This window comes from Podarcis liolepis (assembly GCF_965112155.1).
Source record: "Podarcis liolepis genome assembly, chromosome: 3".
Classification (NCBI taxonomy): domain Eukaryota; kingdom Metazoa; phylum Chordata; class Lepidosauria; order Squamata; family Lacertidae; genus Podarcis; species Podarcis liolepis.
Window position 1 is genome coordinate 68,623,212 of NC_139557.1, and position 27,791 is coordinate 68,651,002.

Here is a 27,791-nt window from a genome sequence, read left to right on the forward strand (position 1 = left end):
AGCTACGCCCAGTGCTTTTTTCCTTTCTAGAAATGTGGTGCCGGGACACCCCACAAAGTTGTTACAGTACGTGCCACACTGTTTAACAAAAAGAGAGAGGTGCTGCCGGTACTGCGTACCATTGAGTACCCCCTAAAAGAGCACTGCCTATGCCCATGGAAGTAAACTATATAGTTTTTGTGCTGGGGATTGTAGTGGCATGCACAAATGCTTCAGCAGAATAAGTACTACTGTTAATGCTGCCTTGTGAATGACCAGTGTGCTTATTTTACATACATTTAACCTTTATGTAATTTTCAACATCTGGGTTTTCGTATTTCATTTTTCTCTGATATTGTTTAGATTTTTCTTTCTCCACCTTCATGTGTACCTAACAACTTAGGGATAACACTTCATGCATCTGATGGACTCTAGTTGGCGAAAGTTTCTGTCATGAGGTTAGATTCAGACTTGCCCTTGTGCAAACTGAACAGCTCCTTCTGTCGGTGGAAGGACCAAGGTCTGGAGAGGAGACATACTGGGAAAAGGTGTGTGTGTAGGATTTCCACCAATTTCTGTCTTTATTTCTTCTTGAAGCCCCAAGCCCCATCTCCACCCCTTCTTTAGTCAGAGTGTACTGAGAGCAGAGTTCCACCTATGGATTTTCCAGATCCGGCTCTGTGCTGCTCCCTAACATGGAAATTGTTTACCTGGGAGAAATAGTTAATATACTTGAGCCCTGTATATGAACTCCTATATTGGTGTGTGACTCAAAATACAACAGTATATTCTAAAATGAGTCCCTTTTCTAACTCATCCCACTGATCTGCTCTTGGGGTCAAACAGATCCTGATTAAGTCAGAGATGGGGGGGAAATCTGATGTATTAGACAATGACTCCCATTTGAAGTATAAAATATAAAATTTTATTAATAATTATTGTTCATAGTACAGGGGTACAACTATACAGAGAGAGTGTCTGTGGTCTGTAATCACCCTTCGCTAGTGTTAATTCCTATGGGGTCTCACACATTTCCCCCTTCAACTCAAAATCTCTCAGAAGTGTGAATACAAAAAACCAATAACGAATTATTAACATGTCTTGTATATTACCTGCTGTATCAGCAAGTGTTGTTAAGAATTTTACTAGTTGTCAACACTTTAGATCCCAAGACCTTGGATATTCCTCCCCCATTCCTCAATTCACTTTAACTGGGATATATCAGAAACCATATAAAAAGTATAGGAAAGGGGAGATCAAACAGTACAAAATAATCAATCCTCTTCCATCCAGAGGATAAATGAAGCATGAAGTGGGCAGCATGTGTGATGGGGTGGGTGGGTTACAATATAGATCTTAACTTCCAGGATCTGGTTCTACTTCTAGAGTGGCACTTTTCTGCCTCCTTCCTGTTGCAGCACTGAGCCCCTAAAAAGCCACTCTTTTAGGTTGGGGATCCTCCAGAATAGCACAGGAAATGGCAAGGGGGCTAGCGTGTTAACGGAGAACTAGTGAAATTAAGGACCCCCCTGGTTTGAGTGAGTAGAAGCACCTTTTGCTAATACAACTGCATCTATGAATTCAGGTTTATGCCCCAAATGCCTAGTAAATTGCTGTCATAAGCCACAGTCCATAGAGCACCCTTACTTATAAACATTCAATAAAAAGATTAGTTGGAATAAGAAATATCAACAGCACTTAGATGAATGAGAGACATGTGTGGGCTTTTGCATGATCACAGGGTATAGATAATTTATTCCAAGCCATTTTTAAATAAAAAGTTTCATATTTATTTCATATATGTGTGGCCTCATGAAAATCCAAAATCCAGGAAGTAAATACAGTTTAAATCTATTTTCGCCTGCAAGTAGTTAAGTATAGGTAGGCATTTGTTTGTTTGTTTGTTTTAAAGTTATTGTATAGCGCATGCACAATACGGTAATCTTTTTAGAAGTTTAATCATTGGCTGCTCACATTTTGCAAATATACCGAGAGCAATGAGATTATGTTACCGTCTAAAACATTGCCAATACTGCATCAGTTTCATAAAACAGATTGAGGTATGCAAAAGTGGCACGAAAAAACTCTGGCTGTTTTTGCAGCCACAGGAGTTTGACACCAACAACCTGCATGGGTTTTTTTTAAAAAAAAACAACAACCGGCAAAAGGCATATATATCCTGTGTATTTAAAATATACATCTACTCCTAGGAAGAACATTTGGAGTGTTGTATGGTGAGTCTACTGACCCCTTAAGAAGAAGGACATAGACTGAAATGTTAACACAGTCTCATTGCAATAACACACTAACCAATTTCTGAAAAGTTTGTTTAAATGCTATACATTCCCCCCTCCCCCAAATACAGATACTATGAAATCCTATGCTAGAATTCAGGGTGATGTTTTTGGGCCCTTATAGTTTTCATCAAGTTTCCTCAGAAGTTAAATTCTGTCAAACTGACAACTCGCCTACTGTATTAAAAGTATCTTATAAAGATAGCTTCTGATTAACAGGTCACCATCAAATAGTAACATCAAAATATGAAGTCTAAATATTGAAAGTTGTATACATGCAGTATTCTCTAATTACATAGTACCTAGTTGTGTGCACCAGAGATAATTGTGTTTCAAACACTGTAACAAACCTGAATTCACACCATATATATACAGGAAGGGTGCTATATATTCAGAGTACCATAGTAAATATGACGTTAACTGTGGTGCTCTTGATATGCAATACCACAGTTAAATCAATTCTGGTTAGGAAAAAAACCACATATCTTACATTTATTTCATTCACAATGAGAATTTCACAGTAGGAGGAGGCATTTCTCTGTCAGTTCCACTCCCCTTGTCCATTCCCACCCCCCTTTAGGGAAAAAAATTCTGTCTTTGTAAACATCTTCAAAGGTATTATTCTATCAATGTATCTTTAAAATTTATTCATAATGGTAAATAACTAACCAACATGAATAAAGTATATCATAACACAATAACACTTTTCAGACAAAACAGATATTTATTAAAAGAATGTCCTTTATAAATAATTCATCTTGCATTTTAAACTACAGTTTCATAAACAACAATATTTAAAAGTGCTGATTATGGTAGGATAGTCAGCAACGCCAGTGTAAACAGACCTTTTATGTTTTCTGCTTTGCAGAATTTCCTCTTATTTATTTATTTATTCTCTCTCCTCTTTTTTTAAAACTCCCATTTTGTCAAACACTACCACAGTTATCCAAAGAGTTGCATAGGGAATAAAGAATAGCCCTTTAAAGTCATTATCTCCTGAATTCTATATAAATTACAAAAAAACCAAATGAGCTTAAGAAAATGAGCAGCTAAATTGCCTGCGTCTCCCTCCCTCCCTCCCTCCCTCCCCCCCACCTAAAAGTTCTACAGATTTCAAGTAAAATAATAAGCAAAAATTCCCCACGTCTGCCCTTTGACATGTGTTCAATAAATTAAAAATGAAGAGGTAGCAAAGGAAAGAGAGGGAGAAAGAAAGAAAGAAAGAAAGAAAGAAAGAAAGAAAGATCATTTTGGAAACATATGAATGGCCCAATCACCAGCAAAAAGGGATTTAGGAAGGGGGTATTTAGGGTACTCTGATATTCTGCTGGCATGGATAAAAGGACTTCTGGTGCAGATGTTTAGGACTGGGGTAGGACTATCCAGCTCTGAAAGTTATTCTGCACCAATCAGTACCTATTCCGGCAGAGAGTCCTTTTGGCCACTGCAATGGAGCTTCAGAGGACATCCTATTCAGCACAGCCCTGGGTCAAATGTCACCTAAAGATGGGAGGGGGGCTGCACCTCAGCATGCTTGGTGGCCCTTCAGAGATGTTGCCCTTTAGGAATAGCTTGCAGACAGGAGGCCAACATTTGAGAACCAAAGTCTACTCAGTTAACACCACAGTGAGGTTTATTTTAAACGAGGGCCAACCACGTCAACTGGCTGACATTAAGGGAGAAGCATCACTGAGGTTTTGGATGGTCAAAAAACCCCAAAACAAAACTCTTCAAAACCCTATGGCCTGCTTTAAAAAAGTTCCTCAAAGGAAATATGTCAACACGCACCACTGGTTTGAACAGCTGTGAAAATGTGTGGTGTTTTCTTTCAATTTTTAGATTAGATATTTATTTGCAAGGTCCAAGCACATATTTAAATCAGGAAAGTTTATTTTTTTAAAAAAACCACATTAAGCAGCTACCTACAAAACTAAACTAGCAGCAAAGGGAGTGTGTATATTTCCCCCCCAGGGATCTCGACCATTGCACAAAAGCAATGAATGGGAGTTCCACAAAAGCCCCATTACTCACTGCCTGAGCTCACGTTCAGTCCAGAGTGGCTTGTGCAAAAAGATGGCCCAAGTAAACTGAGCTTAAGGTGGCTGAACTACTTTGTTCCCTCTTTCATTCTAGTGCTTAAAAGAAGTCCTTTTGTTTGTGTGATTTTGTTTTTGAACAAAGAACAAAGATAATAGAACACCCACCGATCTCATCCTTGGGCCACTTTTTTAAAAAAATTAATATTTATTTAAATCTCTGTAAACTTTTTCTACTCCACAACAAATCCTTCAAAATTAGGCAGGTCAGAAGATAGTCTTCTTCAGCCTTTTTTTTTTAATAACAATTTGGTTTCAGTTTCTGGAAAACACATGAACATTCCATTTCATATGATAGCACTTTTTAGAAAAAAATAACTGACAGACAAATAGTAGTCCTCAGTGTGGACTGAAATGCTACATCTAGGCATCTTTCCCTTTAAAAAATTTAAACTTTTTAATTAAAAAAAGTAAATTATCAACCATGGTTGTGTGTATGCATTAATTTTTTTTGTTTTCTGGGTTTTTGTTTTGTTTTGCTGAATTACATAACATTACACAGCAGCGTGAGATAACTGGATAGCCAGTCTTTAATAAATCTGTTACATTATCCGACATCTGAAATGTACATTGATTATCTGTTCTTATAACAATTAAAAACAATGTCAGCGCATATACTATGTAACCCCAACATGGATCCCTTCATGTAATTGTGCTTTGTTTATGTTTATTTTTTTTTTTGACATTTTGAACTCTGCAATGAAAATGCCACAATTATGGCAGTCAACAAGAGGAACCCCTTGTTTTGAATTTTTAAATTAATGATAAATAACACACACATGCTCCATCTCTCTCTCCATCTTACACAGAAAGCTTGTCTGTCTTCCATAGCAATGGATTTTCCTCCACAGAGCGCTTGGAATAACATTGCTACACTTCAGGGCTAGTTTCTGACAGTGTTCGCATATGTTGTTTAAAAATGCAAGTTGCTTTTCGGCCTGTTCCGAGGATTCCTGTGTGTACTGTAAGACCATATTGCACAAAATATGTTATTAAATACCAATATAATTTATGTTGTTGGATTAAATATTGCAACAACAAAGTGGTAAATGAAGCAGTTTTTGCTTTGCACATGCTGTGTGAGGGTACACAAGGAAATACTTCATAAAACGACACGCATGTCATTGCAATCTCAACTGCAGCTGTGAAAAGTGTGTGAAACGAGTGGTTATTTAGCAAATCTACTCTTTCCCCCTTCCAAACTCAAGCATGAAGGACCTTGGTAAAATGTAGACAAAGACCATTGCGTGTATTTGTTTTCTTCACAGTAGCCTGAGTAGTGCTAAACTGTAGTTCTCCAGGAACTCAGTTCCAGATGTTAGTAAACTACTAAGGTGAAGACAGATGGAATACAAAAAGAGAGCTCGTAGCATGTCTCTCGGCTGTGGGGTGAACCTGGCTTCCTCTCAGCCTCACAAGCGAAAAGACAGACGTAGACATGCCAGCAAAGAAAAGCCTGGCTCAGCTGTCAGTCTTGCTCCCCCCCCTCCCCACTCCATTTAATGGATGAGCCACCCACCTTTTCTCTCTCTCTTTTTAAAAAAGCACAGCGTTCAATCTGCTCATTTGTCACCTTACTCATTGAAAAAGGATACGTTTCTTAAAGTGCAAAACTGCTCCAGCTATTGCGGGGGAGGTTTTTCGGGGGGTGGGCTCTGCAAATCAGCACCGTGCACAGCCAGACTCTGCTTCAAAGGTGCAGAACTGGTCCCCCCCCCCCCCCAGAGGTTGACGTGGGAGAAGAAAGGTACGTTTTGGATTGAATGCAGCAAGGGTGCTTCCAGAGCAGCCCCGCCACTCTAAAAATGCTTCTTCTGTCTTCATCCTAATAGTATCTCCACCCTCACCCCACCCCCAAAAGCTAAATCAGGATTTCAGCCCCTCTCAAATAGATCTAAGTTTCAGAAGTAGAGCCCACAGTACTTTCGACAAGAGACTTATAAATCTGAGAGTTCAAAAACCTTGGGAAAGAGTCTCTGTGCATTAACGTATAGATCTGAAGTTGAGCGTCTTCGTACATATGCGGATTGGGATCCAACAAATTTCTGTTGATCACTTCTCGCACCCGTGAGTCTAGACTAACCTAAAGAGAAGAGGAAGAGAAGTTGATCAAGCCCTCACTCAAGAAAGGTATACAGATCTCACTTTATGGCTTCAGTCTTACTCAATCGCCGTTGCACCCAACTGGATCTTGCCTATATGGAAGGACTGTCATAAGCCCTTTGACATCTTTATCAGTTGTATGATTGATATGAAATGTGCTGTGTTTCTTTAAATCAATGCAAATGAAAATGGAATGATACAAACCTATGCATTTTTGCCTGAACTACTGAGTCATTGGCCTGGGTGGAAAAGCATAGACATAGGACCATTTCAGGTATTTATTTATCTGTTCCATACATTGTTAGTCCAGTTTGGTTGCAAAGCAAGCCCGACCCTCTGCCTCAACTTTTCCCAGGACTCTCTCCATTGTCAGGCATAATGCCTGCTTTACACTATCACTTTGCTGAACAACTGCTGCCATGTTCTTTTCACTTCCCATTATTAGAGAGCATTACAGCAAAGAGTTTATCAATTATGGCGCCTTTACACACCACTTGTGAAGGAGTTTACTTCATGCTTTCTAACCTAAAGGCAACTGCAAGCCTTTATGGCAGGGGTTTGGAACTTTTCCCTTTGTTTTTGTAGACTGCATTCCAGCTGCACAAATCATATCTCTCTCCATTCTTCACCCAACAAGCAAGGGGAATTATCATAGTTCAGGCCAGTCAAAACACTCAAGGGGAATGCACAGCAGAGCAGATGAAGGGCATGGCCCTCAGAGAATTCCAAGGGCCAGAGAGAGCAAGGGGCCTGGGGCCACATTTGACCCCAAGCTTGTATGCCCATTTGGAATTTATGGTATTACCTCTTTGGGTGAAAGTATAGAAATGTAGTCTTCGTATATAAGCCTTGCTTTTTCTTCAACAATTTCTTTGTTCTGTTCCTTCTTCAGGTCTTCACATGCTAGCCAGAACAGCAAGTTTTCTTCGCTATATTCTGTTCGAAGAAATTCTCTGAAAATATTCCTACCGGCTGGTGTTTTCATCATCTTGTCAAAATTTTGAGCCCAAGACAGGATTTCATCTTCTGTAGGGTTTTGGCTGCAAAACAAACAAACAATGACATGAGCAACAACAACGAAAAGCTATTCAGTGTTTCTAATTCTAAAAGCTAGCAGTCAAACAATTCAAATTTAGAAAGAGGTGACAGAAGTAGGTTGTCAGGTTATGTACAGGAGTCAGAGATGAGTGCTGGGATTGGGGACAGAGATTTTGTCTCCCATGGAAATACAAATCTTATCCTAATCCCAAAGTGCAGACCTCAAACTAACAAGTCAGCAAGCGTGGATGGAGAGCAGGTGCATGCCCCCCCCGGCATGCATTTACACCCCCACAGACCATACACCCTCTCCAATGAAAGCTTCACTCTTTGACTTGAGTTGGCCAGAGGGGAAACATGAGACGTGTGAATTAATTCTAAAAAGGATATTAAAATTTGTTTCTATAAGCAAAATGGCTGCGCAATGGATTATTAAAACCTTTATTCAACTTATAAAGACCAGAAATATCGGATACCATTCTTTGAAACTAATGGATGCTATGTTATGAAAAATCATTCTTGTCCACAAGATGGCATTGCCTTGAAGTGGAAAGGGAAGAAAAAAGTTAGACTGAAAACCATGAAGGCAATTTTGTAAAGTCTCAGATCTTGAATTGGTGCAATAGTTTAACTTAACAACAACAACAGTAAGCTCCAATACTCTTATGTTTGTAATTTATAGCATGTAGTAAGGTTATCAATAAGACAGGATTAGGCCAATAACTTGAACTAATATAAAAAGGGAGGAGCAGCAGTATAATGTCAGAAATGAATTGATGCTGTAAAGGGAGGCAAATGAAAGGGGATAGGGAGGCTAATGAAAAACCAATGAAAGGAAAAACTGGGGCAAAAGAAAAAGAACATTGTGTGCATGTGAATTCTGTATAGGTCAACACTGGCTCCAGCCACACCTATCACTAACCACACCCACTAGAACCAAAAGCTCACACACTGCCACTTGGGGCCTAGAAGGCTGTCTGCTCCTAGTGTAGACAACACTGAGTTAGATAGATTAATGGTCTGACTCAGTATAAGGTAGCACGTATGCCTGAAAGGTAACTACATCAGTGTAATTGTGACATGGGTATGTGTCTGATGACAGAACAAGGGATGAACTTCCCTGCTCTTCCAGAACCTCAGCTGAGTGTTGTCAGTTGTGTGAATCCTCAATGGATGATGCAACAGAGAGACTCAGCTCAGATGACCATTAAAATTTCAACTGTGCCTTCCTGAGCCTTCCACTTGCATTAATTAAAAGATCTGGTTTCTGAGATTTCAGTAGGAATTGCCCCCACGCTTGCCAGCATGTTTCTACAACCTGTTAGTTAACAAACTAACAGCCTGTTACTTAACTAACAAGCAACCTGTTAGTTTCACAATCTGTTATGTATCAGACCATTGTAACTAACATTGGTTATAACTATCCACAGTTCTCTAGGTTCATACATAACATGGAACTGTGGTTTATTCAACAGCAAAAGTGAAAGCTTTCACTCCCGTTTTATTGCACAAGGAGGAGAGAGGACAAAAACACACATAAGCCCATACCTGTAAGCAGTTTACATAAGAGTATAAAATATACATTAAAATAATGCTAAAAACAGATATTAAGAACAGCAAGTAATTATACTAATTATCAGAAACTGATAAACAGTTTTAAAAACATACATAATAAAATTAACAGTGACTTACTAAACTGTAAGAAGGCATAGAAGTATGGATGAATAAGAATGCCAATAGTTTGGTAGCAGAGCTCAGGGCTCCATATAGTTATTTGCTTCTCACCATGACAAGCAAAAGCAAAATAAATTACGCAAAAGAGTCAGTGTGCAAAATTTATTCAATTTCCTAATTTATATATGATGATGAGTTCAGCTTTTCTTGGCACAGAATTTGTATTTCCATAACACAGGAGTTTTAACACACACTTATTTTTGCATGGAGCATGCACAGCCCTGAATCTAATTCTGCTTCTTACAGTTATTTCTCTGCACAGAAAAAAATGCATTATTATTCATTGATATGCTGACAGAAATGAGAAAGCATGCTTGATTTTATTTTATTTATACCACAACTATGCATCAGCAATGCTCCTTTGCTGTTATATTACATGAAGACTGGATTGAAACTCAAATTTCTGGTTGTTGCTTTTGTATGAATTACAGGAAAGCACACACAGTGAAGCAACTAACAGTGCAATCCTGTAGATGTTTACTCAGAAGTAAGCCACAACAAAGTAGTTCCATCAGGTTACCAGATGTCCCCGTTTCCCGGGGACTGTCCCTGGATTTACAAACCAGTCCCCATATAAAATCCATTGAAGTTGAAAAGTGTCCCCGGATTCATTGAAAAAAATCTGGTAACCTTATTCTGGCTACACAATGAAACTTCCCTCCCTTCTACTCATTTCTTCCCCAACTTGTTCTGTGTTTTTCCCAACCGTCCAGAGCAGATTTGGGAAGAGGGGAGGGAAGGAAGTTCCATGGCACAAACAGAGATCTTTGTGCTAAGGTAGCCATTGATACCACCCATTGAGTTCAGTGGGACTTAGTCCCAAGTATGTGTGCAGAAGATTGCGACCATCTTAGTTTATGGTAAGAGGCAAATAGAGAAGACAAACAGCAAACTTACCACTCTTCTATGACTTGAATACTCTCCATTTTAGTTGTGTGTGTCGGCCTTCCTGTACTGTCCCCTCTATCTTCATTCCTAACAGTGAGGCTGCAATGTAGTACAACACTTTATTTTGTCTAGAGAGAATTAATTTAAAACAATGAATATACAATATATAAAACAACACTGAGGTTTAACGTGAACCTGCATTCTTAAAGGAGACATTGTCTTGGTGGCAAATGCAGGCCACCATTGGAATACCCATCACAAAAAGAGATTCCCCTGACCTTGTAAGACTCCTCCATCTCCTCTACTCAAAGGAACACCAAGGGAGACAGATTGTATATTTAATATCAACACCTCAATTGTAACTTTTGTAATCTTTATTTGTTTCAGTGATTAAGTCCTGACAATAAACTGTCTCTCTCTATATTTTAATATTTGGAACACATATGTGAACAGAACAGAAAAGAAGAAAGAAAAGAACAAAGAAAAGATGTTCCATATTGTCATTATTTAAAAGGCCCAACAGTTGTTATTTTCATAAATAAGTATTTAAAGCCAGACATACTGTATCAGTATGGCATCTACGCAGGGGCAGCCTGCCCCGTTTTGCCATCTGAGGTGAAACAGGAAGGTGTCACCTCCACCCGGCCGAAACGTCACCTACCAGAATTGTGTTGCTTCTGGTGAGATCTTGTGAGATCTCGCTGGGAGCTGCTGCCACACAATTCTGGAGCATAGCTGTCGGGCTCCACAATTGGCCTCCTTCTACCTGTGTGACAACGGGCAGGGAGGAGGAGGCAGAGCAGGGCCACAGGATTTTTTGGGGGGGGCAGCCCCCTCCTTGAATTTTTTGGGAGGCTGAAGAGCCCTCAGTCCCCAATACTTGGTGCACCTGCCTGGTTTAAACTGGGGCACAATCCAGCAAATCTGGTACTGCTACTATGCAACATCTATTTATTTCAACTAGAGCCATTAATGTTCAGCATATATCTTTAAGAAGTCATATTATCATTCACAATGTAATCGGGTGTAAAAACATATCTATGTACAACAGTATGCCCTAGCACTACTGGGAGCTTGTCTTATGATGATTGATGACATTGTCCAGAGAGTTAATCCAAACTATACATCATCTTCAATGAATAAAACATAGGTATTGAGCCTCCAGCCATCGTTTAATACTAAGGTGCAAGGAATACTCCTTGGCTGTGAGTTCAATATGTACCACTGTGATAAATGGCACTTTGGCCAGTAATCTCTTCAAGCCAATAAAAGCATGTTTGCTTTCCAGCAAAAAAATAAAAATCAAATCTACTTCCAATTACTAGATGCAGAGAACAATGTAAATTTCTGCACCCAAAGACCTGTTTCTCTCTTTTATAATGCTTAATGGATAGTAATGGGGGAATTTTTTTTCTCCTACAAAAATATTTGCTGTGAAATAATATTTGCTTCCCAAATTTGTATGTTAGGTTTCTATGACTATGCTTAAGATCCCTAATAGGTATATTATTCACAACAAAACAGTAGGTATACAGTAAGCTAATTTATAGTTGCAACTAGGCAAAAAATGGAGTTTGGAATAGTTTCTGCTTGAGCTTCTCTGGATTTCTAAGGGAAACAAAGACTAGATATCCCCCCATGGGGCTGCTCACAGTCCTAACCAGGACCCACAGAAAGCATTCATGTAGGTTGTTAGTAAAGTTATAGGTTGTTAGTAAAGTTATTCTGTGGGCACCATCTGATTCTCTACAGCACTGGAGTCAAGGGCTGTTGAAGAAACTCTCCATACAGAGGATAAAACTGGGGAAACCTGGCACTAGTGGATCCATGCAATTTTACTTAAAGCAAAAAGTTGATTTTTTTGAGATTTCATCAGGGGAACCACCTGAAGCCTTGACAGAACCAAAATGATTTTCAATAAGGATAGTGATAGTTCTATAATTGTGGCCAGCCATGCCCCCCCCCCCCCAGTAATCCACGTTTATGGTTAATGGGTCACCTGACTAGTAAATTAGAAATGGCAGCCACCATTTTCGATAACACTGTGAGGCTTCAAAATTATGACTTCTGCTCTTGGTGAAAAAATTAGTGAAATCTTCTACCTGTCTTATTAAGTTTACTGGGACTTAATTTCAGAGTCCCAGGTAAGTGTGCACTGGATTTCAGCCTTACAGTACCAGCCATTTGCAGCACATGCCAATCAACCTAAGCAGTGTAGAATAGTCAGCTATAAACACTGAAAGCTCAGTTTAAGAGTAATGAATGAATCCTAAAATCTCTTGGTGAACAGCTTTGTGCCTTTCAAGTGTCCCTGCTGAACTCAGAGCATACTTTTTGAGGGGTATGTAAATGTTTGAGGGGTATAAGCCCACTAGTCTGGCTTAGCACTAATATTCATTCATGTGTACCCAGTGTTTCTAAGAAACTGAGCAGGGTTATAATGTTGCCCTTGGGAAACAGAGTGTGCCTTTCCATAATTACTTAACCCCTTTGTAGCATGAATTGTATGCTAAAAACTGAACCGAGGGGGGCAGAACTCCCCTTCCCCCCAATGTGTCAGTTTCCGAGCATATTTCTGTCTTACAGGCACTATAAGAATACTACTATGTCATTGGTCTTTGGTCTGCAACAATGATTCAGCAGTGATTCAGTAATGCAGCAGTAACTATGATTTCAATGGAGAAGCAGAACTGTGTGTGTGAGAGAGAGAAATTTGCACCAGTTGACTTTCTGAAGAGTCATAAAACGGGAAAGCGCCAATAGAACAAATAAGCCACCTGCTTTGGGAGTAAATGTTGAACATCACAAACTTGTGTTGTAGACAGTGTGATATAGTAGGCAGAGAGCATGGACCGTGGACCAGAGTTACTTAGGTACAATACTATTTAGAATCCTACTTGTGACCTTGGGCTCTCCACAGACTTTAAAGCTGCATTAGGATATCCTTGGAGGTTGTTGTGAGGATGTAATAGGGGTGGGGGGGATCATGTACTTCTCCCTCCCCAAACATATGACCTGCTTGGAGGAAAGGTGGGACAAAATTGTGATGAAGATGTACCTGTCCATTACTCACATTCATTCACACCCCCAACTGCATTCATATTAGTCAGGTTCTTGCTAAGCAGCTGAATTCAGTGACTGTCTAGATGAGCATGTACAGGATAATAAGCAAAAGGGCCATTCCTATATATTTGCTGTGCCAGCAAATATATACTTAGCATGCAGCATGCATTGCACTATGGCAACATGCTGTAACCCAGATGCTGTGTGCGCTATAATACAGTCAAATAAATGTGGCTTATAGGCAGAGATGCTGGTTGAAGTGTTTAGGGAATGCCAATCTATTACAATGGAATGATTGAAAATGGAACTTGTGAAAGTTCTTCATTTCTCATTGATTCGTATTTGGACAAAGTTTTATTGAATGCATATAGTTGGCAGGTATGTAATCCCCACCCACTGATCTATGGCACTGCTGATAGCTCCCTGATCCCTCTTCCGCTCTTTTCAGGTGATCCATGCTATTCTCCTTGCTGCCCATTTTAAAATGTCTGTGTATGTGCCTGTACACAAAACATAAAAATGACAGTGGTGAACAGTGGCAACAGGGAAGAAGGGACAAGTCTTGACACCAATTAAACATGCAGGGGACTGGGCAGAAGGTGGAACAGCAAGGGGAAGCACTGAGCTTGCTTTGTCTGCAGATCCTTTGAAAAATGTGTGGAAAGCTCTTGTGCCATAGGACTGAGTCAGAAGTCTTAACTATTGATTTTCCCTGAGTAAATGCACCCCCTAGAGTATTTAAAGTGTAAATACTGAACTTCAACATGATACAGTAATAATATAAATAACATGCCTTATCTATTAGAAGGGAATACGTAGCCTCTTTTTTTTTTTTTAGCGTTATCTCTCTATCTAGAGTGTGAGCTGATTGCCTGTTTTGGGGGAAACAGAGTATCTGTGCTAGGAAAACATACAGCACTGATCATCTTCTTGGCACTGTGGTTGTTTTCTCATCCAACAACTGGAACGTATCTATCCATGTGCAATGAATGTGACAATCCAGCTAGAGCAGGCTTCCTCAGACTTGGCCCTCCAGATGTTTTTGACCTACAACTCCCATGATCCCTAGCTAGCAGGACCAGTGGCCAGGGATGATGGGAATTGTAGTCTCAAAACATCTGGAGGGCCGAGGTTGAGGAAGCCTGAGTTAGAGGTACCATGGATGAAATTCAACATCATGCTACTATGATTCTTCCATCAGCATAAGCATTTCTGCTGATGGAACTATCTCCCCTCCCTTGATGTGCTGTTTTGGGGGTTCTCCCAACCCCACTGAGCTGAGGAAAGCAGGGGCATACAGGGGAGCAGAAATGAGCAAGCTCCATTGTGCCAGCAGGACTCGTTGCTCTGGCTCCTGCCAGCACAACTATTGAGTTGAAGCCGGCCCCACACATTTGAATCATTCCTGATCCAGAATGAAACTAAACCAGACCAAGTTAGAGCAACTGTCAGATCAGTACTGTGAGCATATCACAAGCCAAATGTTTATGACTAGGATGTCATTAAGTACATATTGCATTTCTCAGTGATCATGTGATTATTGCTATATGAGCTGTTCGGACACTGCCAGGCAAGTGATGAAAACTGGTCCACCACAATGTCCCATTTAAGTATGTGACTGTGGCCATTTTAATACAGGTAAGTAGCCATCCATAATGTTTGCTCCAACCAGCTGCAAGTTGAATCATGTAAAGTGGAACATAAAGTGCACCAGGGGAGGTTTAAAACATATTTTGGAGAGGGCACTTTGGAATCAACTAACATCTGGAAACAGAAATGATGGGATGAATCCCTCCATGCGAATGAACATTACAGGAGAAGCAAAAATGAAGGTAAGAGGTACAAATAGAATTCCATGAAGCCAAATTGTGAAAATGAAGAAAAGGGGAGAGAGACAAGGAGGCACGATGCACATTCTGTATGAAAGGATGCCTGAGCACATCAGTAGGGCCTCCACATGGATGAATATTTATATTCTGCCAGATTTTTAAAGGCTGTTTATCTTCTTTGCCTTCTGTCTTAAGAAAGAGTAGGGCTGCTTTTTAATTGAAGGATTCCACAACCTCTTGGTTTTAAGTAAGGAGACAGTCTTGAAAGAGTTGCTTAATTCTTTGGAGTCCAGAGATAGTGCTTGAGTTCTGTTTAAAAATCCCAGACACTTATTCCTGGTGCAACTGACATTTTAAGCTGATTTGGAATGATACATAGTTGGAAGATAAACCCTCTGCAAGCAGGAAATTATTCTGTGAGCTAATATATCAGCCAGAAGTTATATCTTTCATCCTCCACTATAGGGGGTGAAGGGGATATTTTTTTTTTATAATTCCATTATCAAAACATTGGCAGTGTTTGCATGTTGCAGAAAATCTTAGAGGATTATTGTGAATGCACAGAAGGCTCTCAGCTCACTCCTTCCCCCTAATTAATGGGAGCAACAGACCATGATCCCTCATGTATCATTACACCTGACTGGGGATCATGGTTCCTTCACTTCAAACAAACCATAAGTCAGGGTTTGCCCAATGTGAACTGGGCCGCTGAGTTAGATTCAGTCACTAAAGTCAAAACTTTCAGATGTGTCTTCGGAAACTCAAAACAAGAGTTTTATTTTGATGCTTGGTCTAATTCCCAACTCTCTTACCTGCTGCTTTTTATTTATAGAGTTTCACTGGCAAGACTAACCCAAGACAATCTGCTGCCTGAGGCTTCCCACCAAGTCAAGGTGCAAAATATCCAAAGCCAACCAAGTTATTTTGGGACCTATGGCAGAAAACCCCGCAAGCACTTGTTCCCTTCCCTAACCCCAGTTTATTGACCCCCCCCATCCAGATGTCTGTCCAAAACCTTCACAGCCTCTCCTGGTTCCAATGGAATGGAAAAATAGAGCTGTGTGTCATCAGCATATTGATGACACCGTGCTCCAAATCCCCAGATGTCAGCTCCCAACGATTTCATATAGGTGTCAAATAGCAAAGGAGACAGCTTGGGCTCTTGAGGGATCTCACAGGTCCAAAGCCATGAAGCTGAGCAACCATTGCCTAGTACGACTTTCTGGTAGCAACCCTGCAGGTAGGAGCAGAACCCCTGTAAGATAGTACCACCACCTTCCTCAGTTGCTCCTGAAGAACACCATTGGCAACGGTGTCAAAAGCCCCTGAGACGTGAAGAGAACCAACAGGGTAGCACTCTCATTGCCTCTCTCCCAATACCAATGAGTTCAATGTCATTACCTGCTAACTGCTGCCCATCACACCACTCATAAAGGTGCAAGGACAGTAGCTGAATTTCCTAGTAGGGGATTAAACAGGTATTCTTGGTCTCCAACGATGCCAACATGCCAACCTCACTAAAATGACAACATGAAATCCCTCCAAACCATCTTGCAATATGCCCATGAAGTCAGAAAAATCAAAATTCCCCAGTCCTTATCAAACTGAAGAGACTAATATATTTATTATTTTCAGTGAGCCCAATTACACTGTTTCAAGTAAGCTCCCTGAAAACAGTTTCTTGACTGCAATCATTTTCCGTTTGAAGGGTAAATATGATAGGAGGGGTGAGCTGGATCCCGTCAATAAGCACACCACACCCAAGCTGCTGCTGGTCGTTCAACTGAAAGAAGACTTAAGTTGGTTCTATACATAGCAGCCAGGAACCATGCCTGAGAAAACATCACTTCCATATACACAGGTGGCTATTCTTTGTAGATATGAGTTTTGCATAGTTCCTGAGCTGAGCAGAGAGTGTACCAAGATGATGTCACCCCTGTTAGGCAAATGCAGTCTATACAAGCTCATAGGAACTTACTGACAGATGACACATTGTTGGTCTGCGCTGGCAAAGCACATTATCTTCACAGTTTCTAGCAATGGATTTTTTTTTTTGAAAAATAGGGGAAATCATGCCAATGCTGTATCTGTCTTATGGACTTGAGTTTCACTGCAGTCTTCTGAATAAAAGAGAGTAAAACGAAATGAAATGTAGGTCACAGCCACACCATACATCTAATGCACATCTAAAGCACATGGCGTCCTACAAAGGATCCTAGGAACTGTAGTTTAAGGGTGCTGAGAACTGTAACTCTGTAAAGGATACTTTTGTATGTGTGGATGTATCACATTTATACTTGGTACTCTAGTTGTTGAATAAAGACATATGAAAGGATTGACAACCTTAACTCTGGCATCTCTGCCACTGTTTCCTGTCCCTTCAGTTGACCCTTATACAGTTTTGTAATTGTTTATGTCCTGAGGTGAACTTGCCTTAATTTCACATAATGCACCTTGACATTCAAAACAGTGTGGAGTCTTATGGGAAAGAGAACTGCATCTTGTGGGAAGGGGTGTCCAATTTAAGAAGCCAAAAGGACATTGAGGTTTTGTTTCTTTCCCACATCTTGCATCCTGAGCAGTTTTGTAGCAGACTATTTTTTTTTTTTGCATGGGGCTTTCTTTGGGACAAAACATAAAATCTTTCCTCACACATCAATTTAAGTGTTACTAGGTGTGAGAAAGAAAACTCTAGGTGTGCAGAGCAGGCTGTGTTCAGAGCTTGACTACACAGACCAAAGGAAAAGGCAAGTTACAGCATTTCCATCTCTGCCTTCTAATAAGGCTAAACAGTGTTATCATACACACTCACTGTACATTTTTACACATGTATACTCAGAAGTATGTCCCACTGAGGTCAATGAAACATCTTCCCAGGTAAGTGGGCAGGTAAGTAGGGTTACAGTCTCCATCACTCTTCTGCATGCTTCCAACAAAGGCTTCTCTGTTTACTGAATTGTAGATACCTGCTCTACAGACCCTGTCTGTCCCATAACCTCATTATGTCGCTACTAACACCTGGCAACTTCTCTTGATGCAACCCAGGTGTACCATATCCCTAGGGATTAATGAAGAGAATGCAGCTAGCTCATCAAGGCCACTATTGGCTGCCAGCTAAGTAGGGTGGCCATGTGTCCTACTTTATAGAGGATGGTCCCCTCTAGTTGAAGGATTACCAGAGGACAGACCTCCATTTGAAGGTGTCTTCTGTTTGATGGGCTGCCAGGCCAAGTCACAGACATAGGGCAATAAGTAGGGAGAGGGATACCCTGGCATTGCCCAGCAGTGGTGAGCAATTGGACAGCAGACTGAGCAGGTACAGTGGACTAAGCACAGGGCACATATTTGCATATAATTCACATTAGCTAATGCATAGGCATATTTAAAAATAATTATATAAATCAATGCAAATTATATGCAAATCTATGCCCTGTATTGGCTGGAGGACACTAGGTTGGTGGAGGCTGTTCTACCGCTATGATCTCTGCAGTTGGCCAGGTGGTTGTTCTAAAATCCTCAAAAGCTGGTGTCCTCCTCCCAGGGAAAGGATTTAAGACATTGTCAGGGAGGCACAAGTGCTAGAACTTGGGAAAGAATAAGCAGCTCCTCCAGGCTGCAGGCTCCTGAAAAATTTACTCCCTTGATTGTAAATGCAACTGATAAGGTCAATAATTCAGTGCTGGAGGATGAATCAATGCAAAATCTTTATGTAGCGGAGAGCAGAACTACCAAGCTTCAAACCAACCCCTTGCTTAAAGATCAGAATCACTTGGCTATTAAGGAACACAAAGCAGACTCCCAGGGCCTCACAAAATAGTGTACGAAGAAGTTATTTGCATTCAAATAGACAAACTGGAAATGTTCAGGTTAATGAACCTGCTTTGCTACTTACTGAAGATTTACTCAATGAGACATGAACAGATGATGCTACCTACCAAAGCCCTGGGTAGGCTAGACCCAGCAGGACGTAGAAATGAACCCCTGGTGGGTTGCCATATGTGACTGGTGGGTTTCAGTCAGCTTGATGGGCCACAAGTTGTGTAGGCCTGCTGCTGAGGTTTTTTTTTAGTGTGAAGCTCAGTAATTTCTTTCATCTAAGTATGGCTGAAGGCAGGCAATAGCTCTTAAGGGAGTTAAAAACTGCTTGAAGAGAAGCATTTCCTCCAATGGATCCTGCCCCCCAGCTGCCTCTGGTCAAATACATTTCACAGAGTTCTTTCCCCCCTCTTCTTCAAAAACTGGTCACCAGGGGCAGAAGTGGGATGAGACCGAGAGTATATAGACCAATGAAGATCAATCCCTGTTTCAAACTGCTTTCCACTCGGAAAATCTCCACAGCTATGTGTGATAATATAGCCAGCCATCTTTATAAATAATCTGACAGCCTCAAATTTTATAGTGATAGCTACATTTAAATAACAGGAGAGAAATCTGGCTCCTAGTGTGGGATGGAGAACAAGACGCTTAATCTCTCTCTCTCTCTCTGTAGGTCTTTACCAAAATACATGTATAGCTGTCAGACACCTCACAAATTCACTGTAAAAATAATGACAAAAGCATGGACGCTGTGACTTTTTTTTTATAACTCCAAGTTAGCTGTTAAACCCATACAAGGAAAAAATGTTCCTTTTAATAAAAAGAAATATTTGTGTAATAAGGTCAGAAGCAAGAGCTTTCAGACTATCGAGGCAAATTACAAAACCAGAAAGAAGAGGTTTCTTGCCAACAGTGACTTTTGCTGACTCTGAGTACTTTAGTGAGCAGCCTGAAGGCTTGCCGAGTTCACCTGGTTCCAGTGCTGGCGTGCTGCCATTCTGGGCCTTACACTTCCATGCCCAACTCTGACTTTTCACTTTGAAGGTCAGGAGCCAACAGCCAATTTTTGAAGAACCAAGACCTTGTATTGTACTTCACTCTATTAAAATAATGTAAAACTTTTGTTTGCTTACTTGCTGGGGGGAAATGGTGGAAATACTGTCAGTTTCTGAACTAATCTATCCACCTTACGTTTATGACACTGTGGCAGAAGTAAAGTTTTTGAGCTTTGGTATGGTTTCATGATGGGTGGTGTGATTTAATTAGTACTATATAGGGCATGTTCAGGGACGGGAGGGCCTAGAGTTCTATTAAAATGCAGGGTTCTTCAAATTTCAAGGCACATGTTGCAATAGGCTCTTCTGCCACCTGATGGAATTAGTATATCCTCCAACATTTCTCTGGTGAAAATAGGGATGTCCCATTCCATTATGATAATTTTACTGGGTTGCCCCAGCCACTCTGGGCAGCTTCCAACATATATTAAAACATAATAAAACACTAAACATAAAAAACAACAACATTCCCTACACAAGGTTGCCTTCAGATGGCTCAGGGGTTAGATAACTCCATACCCTCCAACATTTCTCCCGTGAAAACAGGGAGATCCTAAGGAAAAGTGGTACATTCCGGGATCAAATCAGAAACTGGTACGGCTTCTCTAAATCAGCAACACCCCAGAAAATAGGGACACTTGGAGGGTCTGAATTAGGGGCTTTAAAAATATTTCACAAATTCAGCTCATCAGTTGCCCCCTAAAATTATAATCCCCAAGGAAAAGGAGTTTTGTTAGTCCTAATACATTAGGAAAGTATGCCAAGCCATTACAGCAAGAATGAGGAGCTGTGGTTCTCTAGATGTTTTGTTAGATTCTCATTCCCATCAGCTCCATCCAGCATGGCCAGTGATTAGGGATGATGGGTATTTTAGTACATATCTGGAAGACCACAGGTTCCCCATCCCCAAGGTGAGATGAAGATGGTGTGACTGAAGATTCTGATGCCAAGGTCATTATTGAAACTTACTTATATAGTTGCAGTTGTTACAGCTGTAATATAACTGATGGCTTTAACCATCTCTAAAGGGTCAGTCAAGCAGGAGGTCAGTGCTGTTCTGGCTAGAGGGAATAAGAGGTTGTGAGACTGCATAATTCGAACCAGTTGTTCTTGCTTCTCTTTTAAAAAAAATGCTCACTCTGATGCTTTGTGTGGATGGAGGTGGCAGCAAGATGAGGTGTGTCTTAGATGCCAGGCATAAATTGAATACAGTGCAGATTTCTAAGTATCTGAACTAAAGAAGTCTAACGGGAGAGAGTCATCTTATTTGAGGGTTTGGAGGACATATCCATATGAAAATATGGATCCAATCTGCTTCAAAGGTTGGTAAAAGAGACTTGAATGATTCTTAGGACTAGGCAAGTGCATAGTCAAATAAGTTATTTTCATTTTTAAAGAATGGACTACAATTAGCGATGTAATATTAATACAAATGCAATAATTTGCCAGCTGAAATAAACAAAATTTTAAAAATATCATGCAAGGGTATTCTCACACGGTTTCTTCTGAATGTCAGTCAACACTTTATTTGCTAAAACCAAAGGTCATCATAACTTTCTTAGAATCCCATAGGCTATGCAACCACATGCACACATTTTCTTGCATTGTTTTGTGGATAGAGCTTGAGTGAAAAATGGATTGGTGGAAAGGAAAGAGATAAGGGAGGTAAAAATTCACTGTGGGTATCTCACTTCAGCATATGTTTTTACATCTCTGAGTTGCTCCCATATCCCAGCTGAACTACCTGGATGCCTTCTTATCTATTTTTAGATGGAACTGAGGGCAGGTTGGGCAATTCTCTCTCTCCCTCCCTTTTTTAGTGGGATGGGAATTCTCCATAAGAAGAGCCTGCTGGATCAGGCCAATGGCCCATCTAGTTAAGCATTCTGTTTTCACTGTGGCCAACCAGATGCCTATGAGAAACCCACAAGTAGGACCTAAGCACAAGATGACTCTCCCCTTCTAAGCAACTGGTATTCAGAAGCATTAAGCCTCTGATGGTGGAGACAAAGCCCAGCAATCATGGTTAGTAACCATTGACAACCTCCTCTATTAAAGTCCTCCAAGTTGTTGTCCATCATTGCCTCCTGTGGGAGCGAGTTGTATCAGCTTCCATTGTCCCTTAAGGCAGACACAGACAAGTATCCTTGGCTCTTCTCTTTCCTTGGATCTTGGTATCCAGATTGAATGCAAGCCCCACCAGTCAAATACTATGTCTTTTTCTTTGTTTGTTTTTTAAAAAGATATTAAGTAAACATGTGAAATAATCCTGGGGTAGAGCAGTTTTATGCCAAACTTGCCTGCACATAGAAAATAAGCAGGTAAGCAACCATTATTTCATGCACCCTAGCTTTCCAGAGACAAAAGGTTTTCTGACCAGGAGGAGGAGCATTCAGTCCCATCTGCCTCCAGAAATGGCACAGCCTCTAGGATAACCGTATCATGCTTTAAACAAAACAAAATGTGTAGATCACACTTAGTTACATTTAGAGAGGCTCTGACTAATCTTTCCTTACTTTGTGAAGGTTCACTGCAAATGAAATCTTGATTCATCAGTGAACTTACTTAACCAGCAGGAAGAAAGTTAATGAGAAGAGATGTCTGTCTTTCTACGAAATGACATTTTTGCTTATTCCTTAACATCCACTCTTAGGTCTATATTTCCAGCTAAGAAACCTTGCAGTATTAATAGGTACCACGTGGCCTAATGCCTATTATTAAAGAGGCATTAATGACAGAAGAGGCACATCCTCTCTTAAACAGCTAATTGTTCTCATGCCATATCTAATGCTTTGATTGATGTCATAAATTTACTATCCACTGAACAAAGGTGTGGGTATTTAACTATCAGTTGCTGTGCAAACAAAAGGCTTAATCCTCATTCTGATTCAAATGTTGGCTGCAGTGAAAGCGAAAACTAAACATCACCTGACATGAAATGTGCCAGTCAAACAGATGCAGCCTTAAGGATGACTGGTGCTTTTAAAAAGGTTCCGGCTCAAGGGTACAAAGGTCTTCCAAGCCTTTACCGGGAACAGAAGCATGCACGTCAATCCACTGGAATTACAGTGTGGTCCAGGGGATGAGTATTGGGCATGGACGTTAAGTGACTGGCTTCCAACAGCAGCCTGCATGGTCTGGAAAAAGAATTTATTCTTCATTTATAAAATGGGCATCAAAATGACCTTAGCAGATTTTATAAGAGGCTTTGGGCTTTGGGAGGGAAGGGGAAATGCTGCTGCAAAATGCACTAAATTCTCTGTCCCCGCACCATGTGCAGGTGGAAAAATGGGATAATTTAAGTGAATCGGTTGGGCAGAGCGGGGTGTTGCTTGCTTTCATTTTCACTGGTACCTATGTGGCTGTTCTGGCAATGAATCACCTCTTGACAGCCTTTGCTCCACCTGCAAATGCCCTGGACTGAAACTATGGATTGTATCCAACTAAGGCTTGGGGGGGGGGAGGGTGAAAGTTAGTTATTCATTTCAGTGGGTCTACAACTGCATTTGATAATGCCACACTAAATGGATATTTGCAGAGAAAATGGCAACCACAGTCCCCACCGTTAGTGCTGCTGTGCTCAGCTTTCCCACAAAGCCTTTGGATCATCTGCTTAGTTATAGTAAGGTGGAGACTAAGCCAGAGTATGTGTAATTGAAATAGTCACACATTCTTCCTCTGCCTTCATCTTCCCTTTCCCCTGTTGCTTCTTGTGCCTATTTTAGATTGAAAACCCTTCAGGTAGGGACTTTTTATTTGCAGACCAGGCTGTACATTGAAAGTTCTGCGTAAATGGTGATGGTCATTTCCATGGTCATCTGCACCATTCAAGGAGCTTATTTAAGATGAAACTCACAACTGTTATTTTTGCTGGAGCTAAATGGCCACAGGAGTCAACCTGAGTTTCTATATGGACACAGCAGTCATCGTGTAAAGAGTTAAGATGCAACTTCATCATTGTCCCCCCTTAGCATGAGTTGGATGTGCTGCTGTAATTTTAGTAGCCTTTAGAATCATATATTTGATTCATTTGGTCTTCAAAGATCTGTGCTGTATCTTTCCCTGTTTCCTGAAAGAAAACCAATTTTTTAAAAAACCCTTCCACTGCAAATGTTAGAGATGGAAGAAAAAGTTATTAGGCCATCCAATCTGTTTCTCCTTACATTCTTTTTCCATACTTTTGTCCAATCTAATTCTAAGAATTGCAAGCAATAGCATTTCCACCACAACTTTGATCCTAACTTTCTAACGTTATTATTTTTTAAAGCAGGCAAGCTGTAACAGGCTTGCCCAAACTCTCACAAGAACACTGTATAACTAGCAGCACATAATCTGTGCCGACAGACAGTATTGCAACTTACAAACACACTGAAGACTTGGGTTGGGGGGCATGTAAGCAATGAATGCTGATGCGTAGATCCCAAATACTCACAAGCTACTATATGGGGACTGTGGAGTTTTGGAGTCTTGCCAAGGGCAACATTGTTTTTAAATACCATCTGAGAACGACTTCAAGCTAAGAAAAGTTCCCAGAGAAGTATAATGTAAATAAATTCAGCTTGCTTTTAAAGAGCAGAAAAATACAATTCTATTAGCTGACAGCCATGGGTGATACTTGCGTAACACAGAGAAGAGCTTGAATTATCCCTACTATTTACTAGCAGTGTGTGTGTGGTGAGGCAGAGATGTGGATTTGCCCTACCAAAATCGGGAGGGATGCAGCTTACCTGGATGGGTATAGAGTGGGGAAGGATGTTGCCAAGCTAGGACTGTACGGGTACCAGTGGATATCCAGCTTCCAGGTAAGCTGAGGTGAGGTCAGTGTCGGGAGGGTGGCTCCATATTCCTGCCCCACCACACTGGCTGCTACTGCTATTATTCACCTATATATTCACCTATATTTAAAAAGTCTTTTTTATTCCTTATCCAGCATGCAAAAGCAATCAGGAGAAAGCTTCATAGCAACCAATTTTCCCACCCCTTTCCCAGACAAACAAACACTTGGCTTGACCCTGAAGAGCACTTTGATGTCCATGACTATATAGCATGGACATCAAAGTGCCCTTCTAGGCCTCGGCCCAGTGTACCTGAAGGATTGTCTCTACCCCCATTGTTCAGCCCGGACACTGAGGTCCAGTGCCGAAGGCCTTCTGGCGGTTCCCTCACTGAGAGAAGTGAGGTTACAGGGAACCAGACAGAGGGCCTTCTTGGTAGTGGTGCCCGCCCATCAGATGTCAAAGAAATAAACAACTACCTGACTATCAGGGAAGTTTTTAATGTTTGATATTTTATCGTGGTTTTTAATATTCTCTTGGGAGCTGCCCGGAGTGGCTGGGGAAACCTAGCCAGATGGGCGGGGTATAAATAAATTGTAGTTGTTGTTGATGATGTGAGTTGGTAGCCAGTGTGAGGACTGCATTTGGCCACGAGAGAAAATGGTCACATGATGGCTTCCCCATACATCCAAGGCACAATTCACACACATGAACGGTGATATGGACAGCGGTTTGCAAAGGCGAATGGCATAGGTGCCGTTGGCCAGAAATATTTGGAAACCATCTTCCCCTAGGAAGAGAAATGGCAGAATAATGGAGCAGGAAATCTTCTCTGTACATAATGGTTTCTTTCAAGCTTATAAAACCACACAGTGCAGGCAGGGATGCGTGGGGATTTTGCTCTGCATTTTTAAGCAGACTGACCCGATTCACACTTCATACGGTTCTGGATTTCTGTCTCAAGGTTCTGCCCTAATGGCACCATTGTTCCATCTTGGGGTCTGTTTCTTCATCACACTACAGCAAGGCAGGGGACCTTTTTAATTAGCCCAGGGGTCACATTCCCTTCTGGTAGCTTTCCTGGGGCGATATGCCATTGCCAGGCCAGAGCAACAAATGCAAACTTTGTCTTTGGTAGCCCAATTTCTTCACGTTGACACATTTCTCTCCATCCTCCAAACAAGCAAGTAATCAATGTTATCAGAGTCCAAGGACACATTTCAGCCAAGCAAAAACACTCACGGAGGGTGCAAGACAGGGCTGGTGAGGGGTGTGGTTTGTGAGAGTGTTTGGTCTGGGGAGATTCCCAAGACTCAGAGGATGACATTTGGCTCATGGTGCTGAGGATCTGTATCCCTGCTATGAAATTTTAGCTACTGGCATTTCTAGACAGATGTGTACACATGGGAAACCCAGAGCATCTAAGCAAGTAAATAGCTGTATTGTAACTGCAGCCCTGTTGATGCCACTGAGCTGTTCACATGCATATAAATATTGCTATATTAAAAGTTTTATATATACACTTTTGTGACAGGCATCCTAGGCAGGCTATCCCAGCCTAGAAAGATCACATGGTTATCTGAGGTTATTTTAAAAACAGGAAAATAAACACTAAATTTCAGTCTCATATTTCCTGAGCTGATGATTCTTTTAGGAAGAGCTGAACAGCAACTATTTCCTGGCCTGATCCCCATTAAGATGACGGCTCTTTGCCAGTTGAAGGATCTCAGTGGAATTCGAATGCATCCTGACTATAAATACATTCTGTAGGTTATCAGGTAGAAATAAACAAGACAGTTTTGTTCATGTTTCCCATTAATTCAAAATGCACAGATCATCATCCATTTTCTCTTCCCCATGCCCTGCTTCCCCAAATAATCAGAAAACTACTTTTTTGCACATATTTGCTACATTACTTTTTTTTATTTCTACAGTTGGAAGTTTTCATAAATATAAAATTTGGAAAGTCTTTTCAAATGCCCATCTTTTAAAATTGGTTAGGGGAAAGGCAGTTCTCCTAGAACAACTTTAGAGAGGGTCAAATTATATGCCAAAAGGAAATGCACACAAATGCTCTTCTTGCTTCGCTCTGGTTGCATTATCAGGAGGGAGCTCTGTGTGTGCGCATGTGTGCACAGAGGCTTAGGAATCACATTGTTCAATTACTTTCTTTTTTAAAATGTGCAACATGAGCACAACGTTGAGAGAAGACATGAAGTCTGTGTGCAAGCAATGAGAATCAAATGAGCGTTTATAGTGCAACAACCTTACTGCACAGAAAAGCCCCCCCCCCAGCTTTTTACATTAAGCCTGACAACTGATGGCTTTGGGTTGACATTTACCTGCGCTAGCTATGGTATCAAATAGACTGCGTGACATACCATGAGCAGCTGCAACAACAACACCAACAGAAGCAACATGTGTTGTTGGGCCTTTGGTTTCCAGGTGCTTGAGACACAGCAGATGTTTCTTCATTTTGTGGCTGTTGCCTTTTTCTCATTTCAGCTACTTCAGCACCCCAGTGGCTACAAGAACACAGACATAAAAGAACATGAAGGAAACGCAACCTGCATTTGTGCTCTTTCTAAATTGAAGCCAACGGCTCACGCCCTCTTTCAACTTCAAAATACAAATCAAAGCATCGGCGTGACATCCTGTCTGCCACTTTGTGTCTCAGGTGAAGTGGGATTTCCAGGGACCCTAAGTGGGAGGAAGGAGTGCAGAAAAGAAGCTACACAGAAGGTAAGGAGTACAGGGCAAATTTCCATCTGCCAGTCTCCATCTCCCTAAACCTTTCTGGAAGCAAAGATGGCCTCTAGACTTAATCAGGAGAACAGAGAAAGGAGTTCAAAGGGCTCCCTCTTCAATGTGCATTCCTGAAAAACGGTTCCCTCTTCAGCAAATATATTTTCTGTAGTGATGTGGGGAGAAGGGCAGATATCTTTCACTGCCAGAAAGGTTTTGAAGTGTGGATCTGGGGAGATAGTGCTTCAGGGTTGCTTGCCACAAGGCTTAACACCTAAAAGATGTTCACAGATCCCATCTTGCTGTTTTATATTCCTTTGGTTTAAGAAAGTCTTTTTGTTACCCATGTTCAGTGGTACACATCTCACAGTTTGTA

General features: G+C 40.9%; 1 protein-coding gene across 7 annotated transcripts in view; it reads right to left on the bottom strand.

Moving 5' to 3' along the window:
* Nucleotides 1-6,084: 6,084 nt before the first annotated feature.
* RGS17 (regulator of G protein signaling 17) overlaps nt 6,085-27,791 on the bottom strand; it is a 58,697-nt gene continuing 36,990 nt past the window's right edge. For 2 of the 7 annotated variants that reach the window (XM_083496663.1, XM_083496664.1), the window contains exons 2-5: nt 27,052-27,195; nt 10,142-10,231; nt 7,278-7,512; nt 6,085-6,452 (exon numbers count right to left, since the gene is read on the bottom strand). In XM_083496663.1, coding sequence (XP_083352789.1) covers nt 6,264-6,452; nt 7,278-7,512; nt 10,142-10,231; nt 27,052-27,170 — 633 coding nt within the window. In that variant the 5' untranslated portion in view covers nt 27,171-27,195 and the 3' untranslated portion in view covers nt 6,085-6,263. Of the gene's footprint in view, nt 6,453-7,277; nt 7,513-10,141; nt 10,261-27,051; nt 27,196-27,791 lie in introns of those variants that run through there. The other 5 variants (XM_083496665.1, XM_083496666.1, XM_083496669.1 and 2 more) reach the window with 5 other exon arrangements.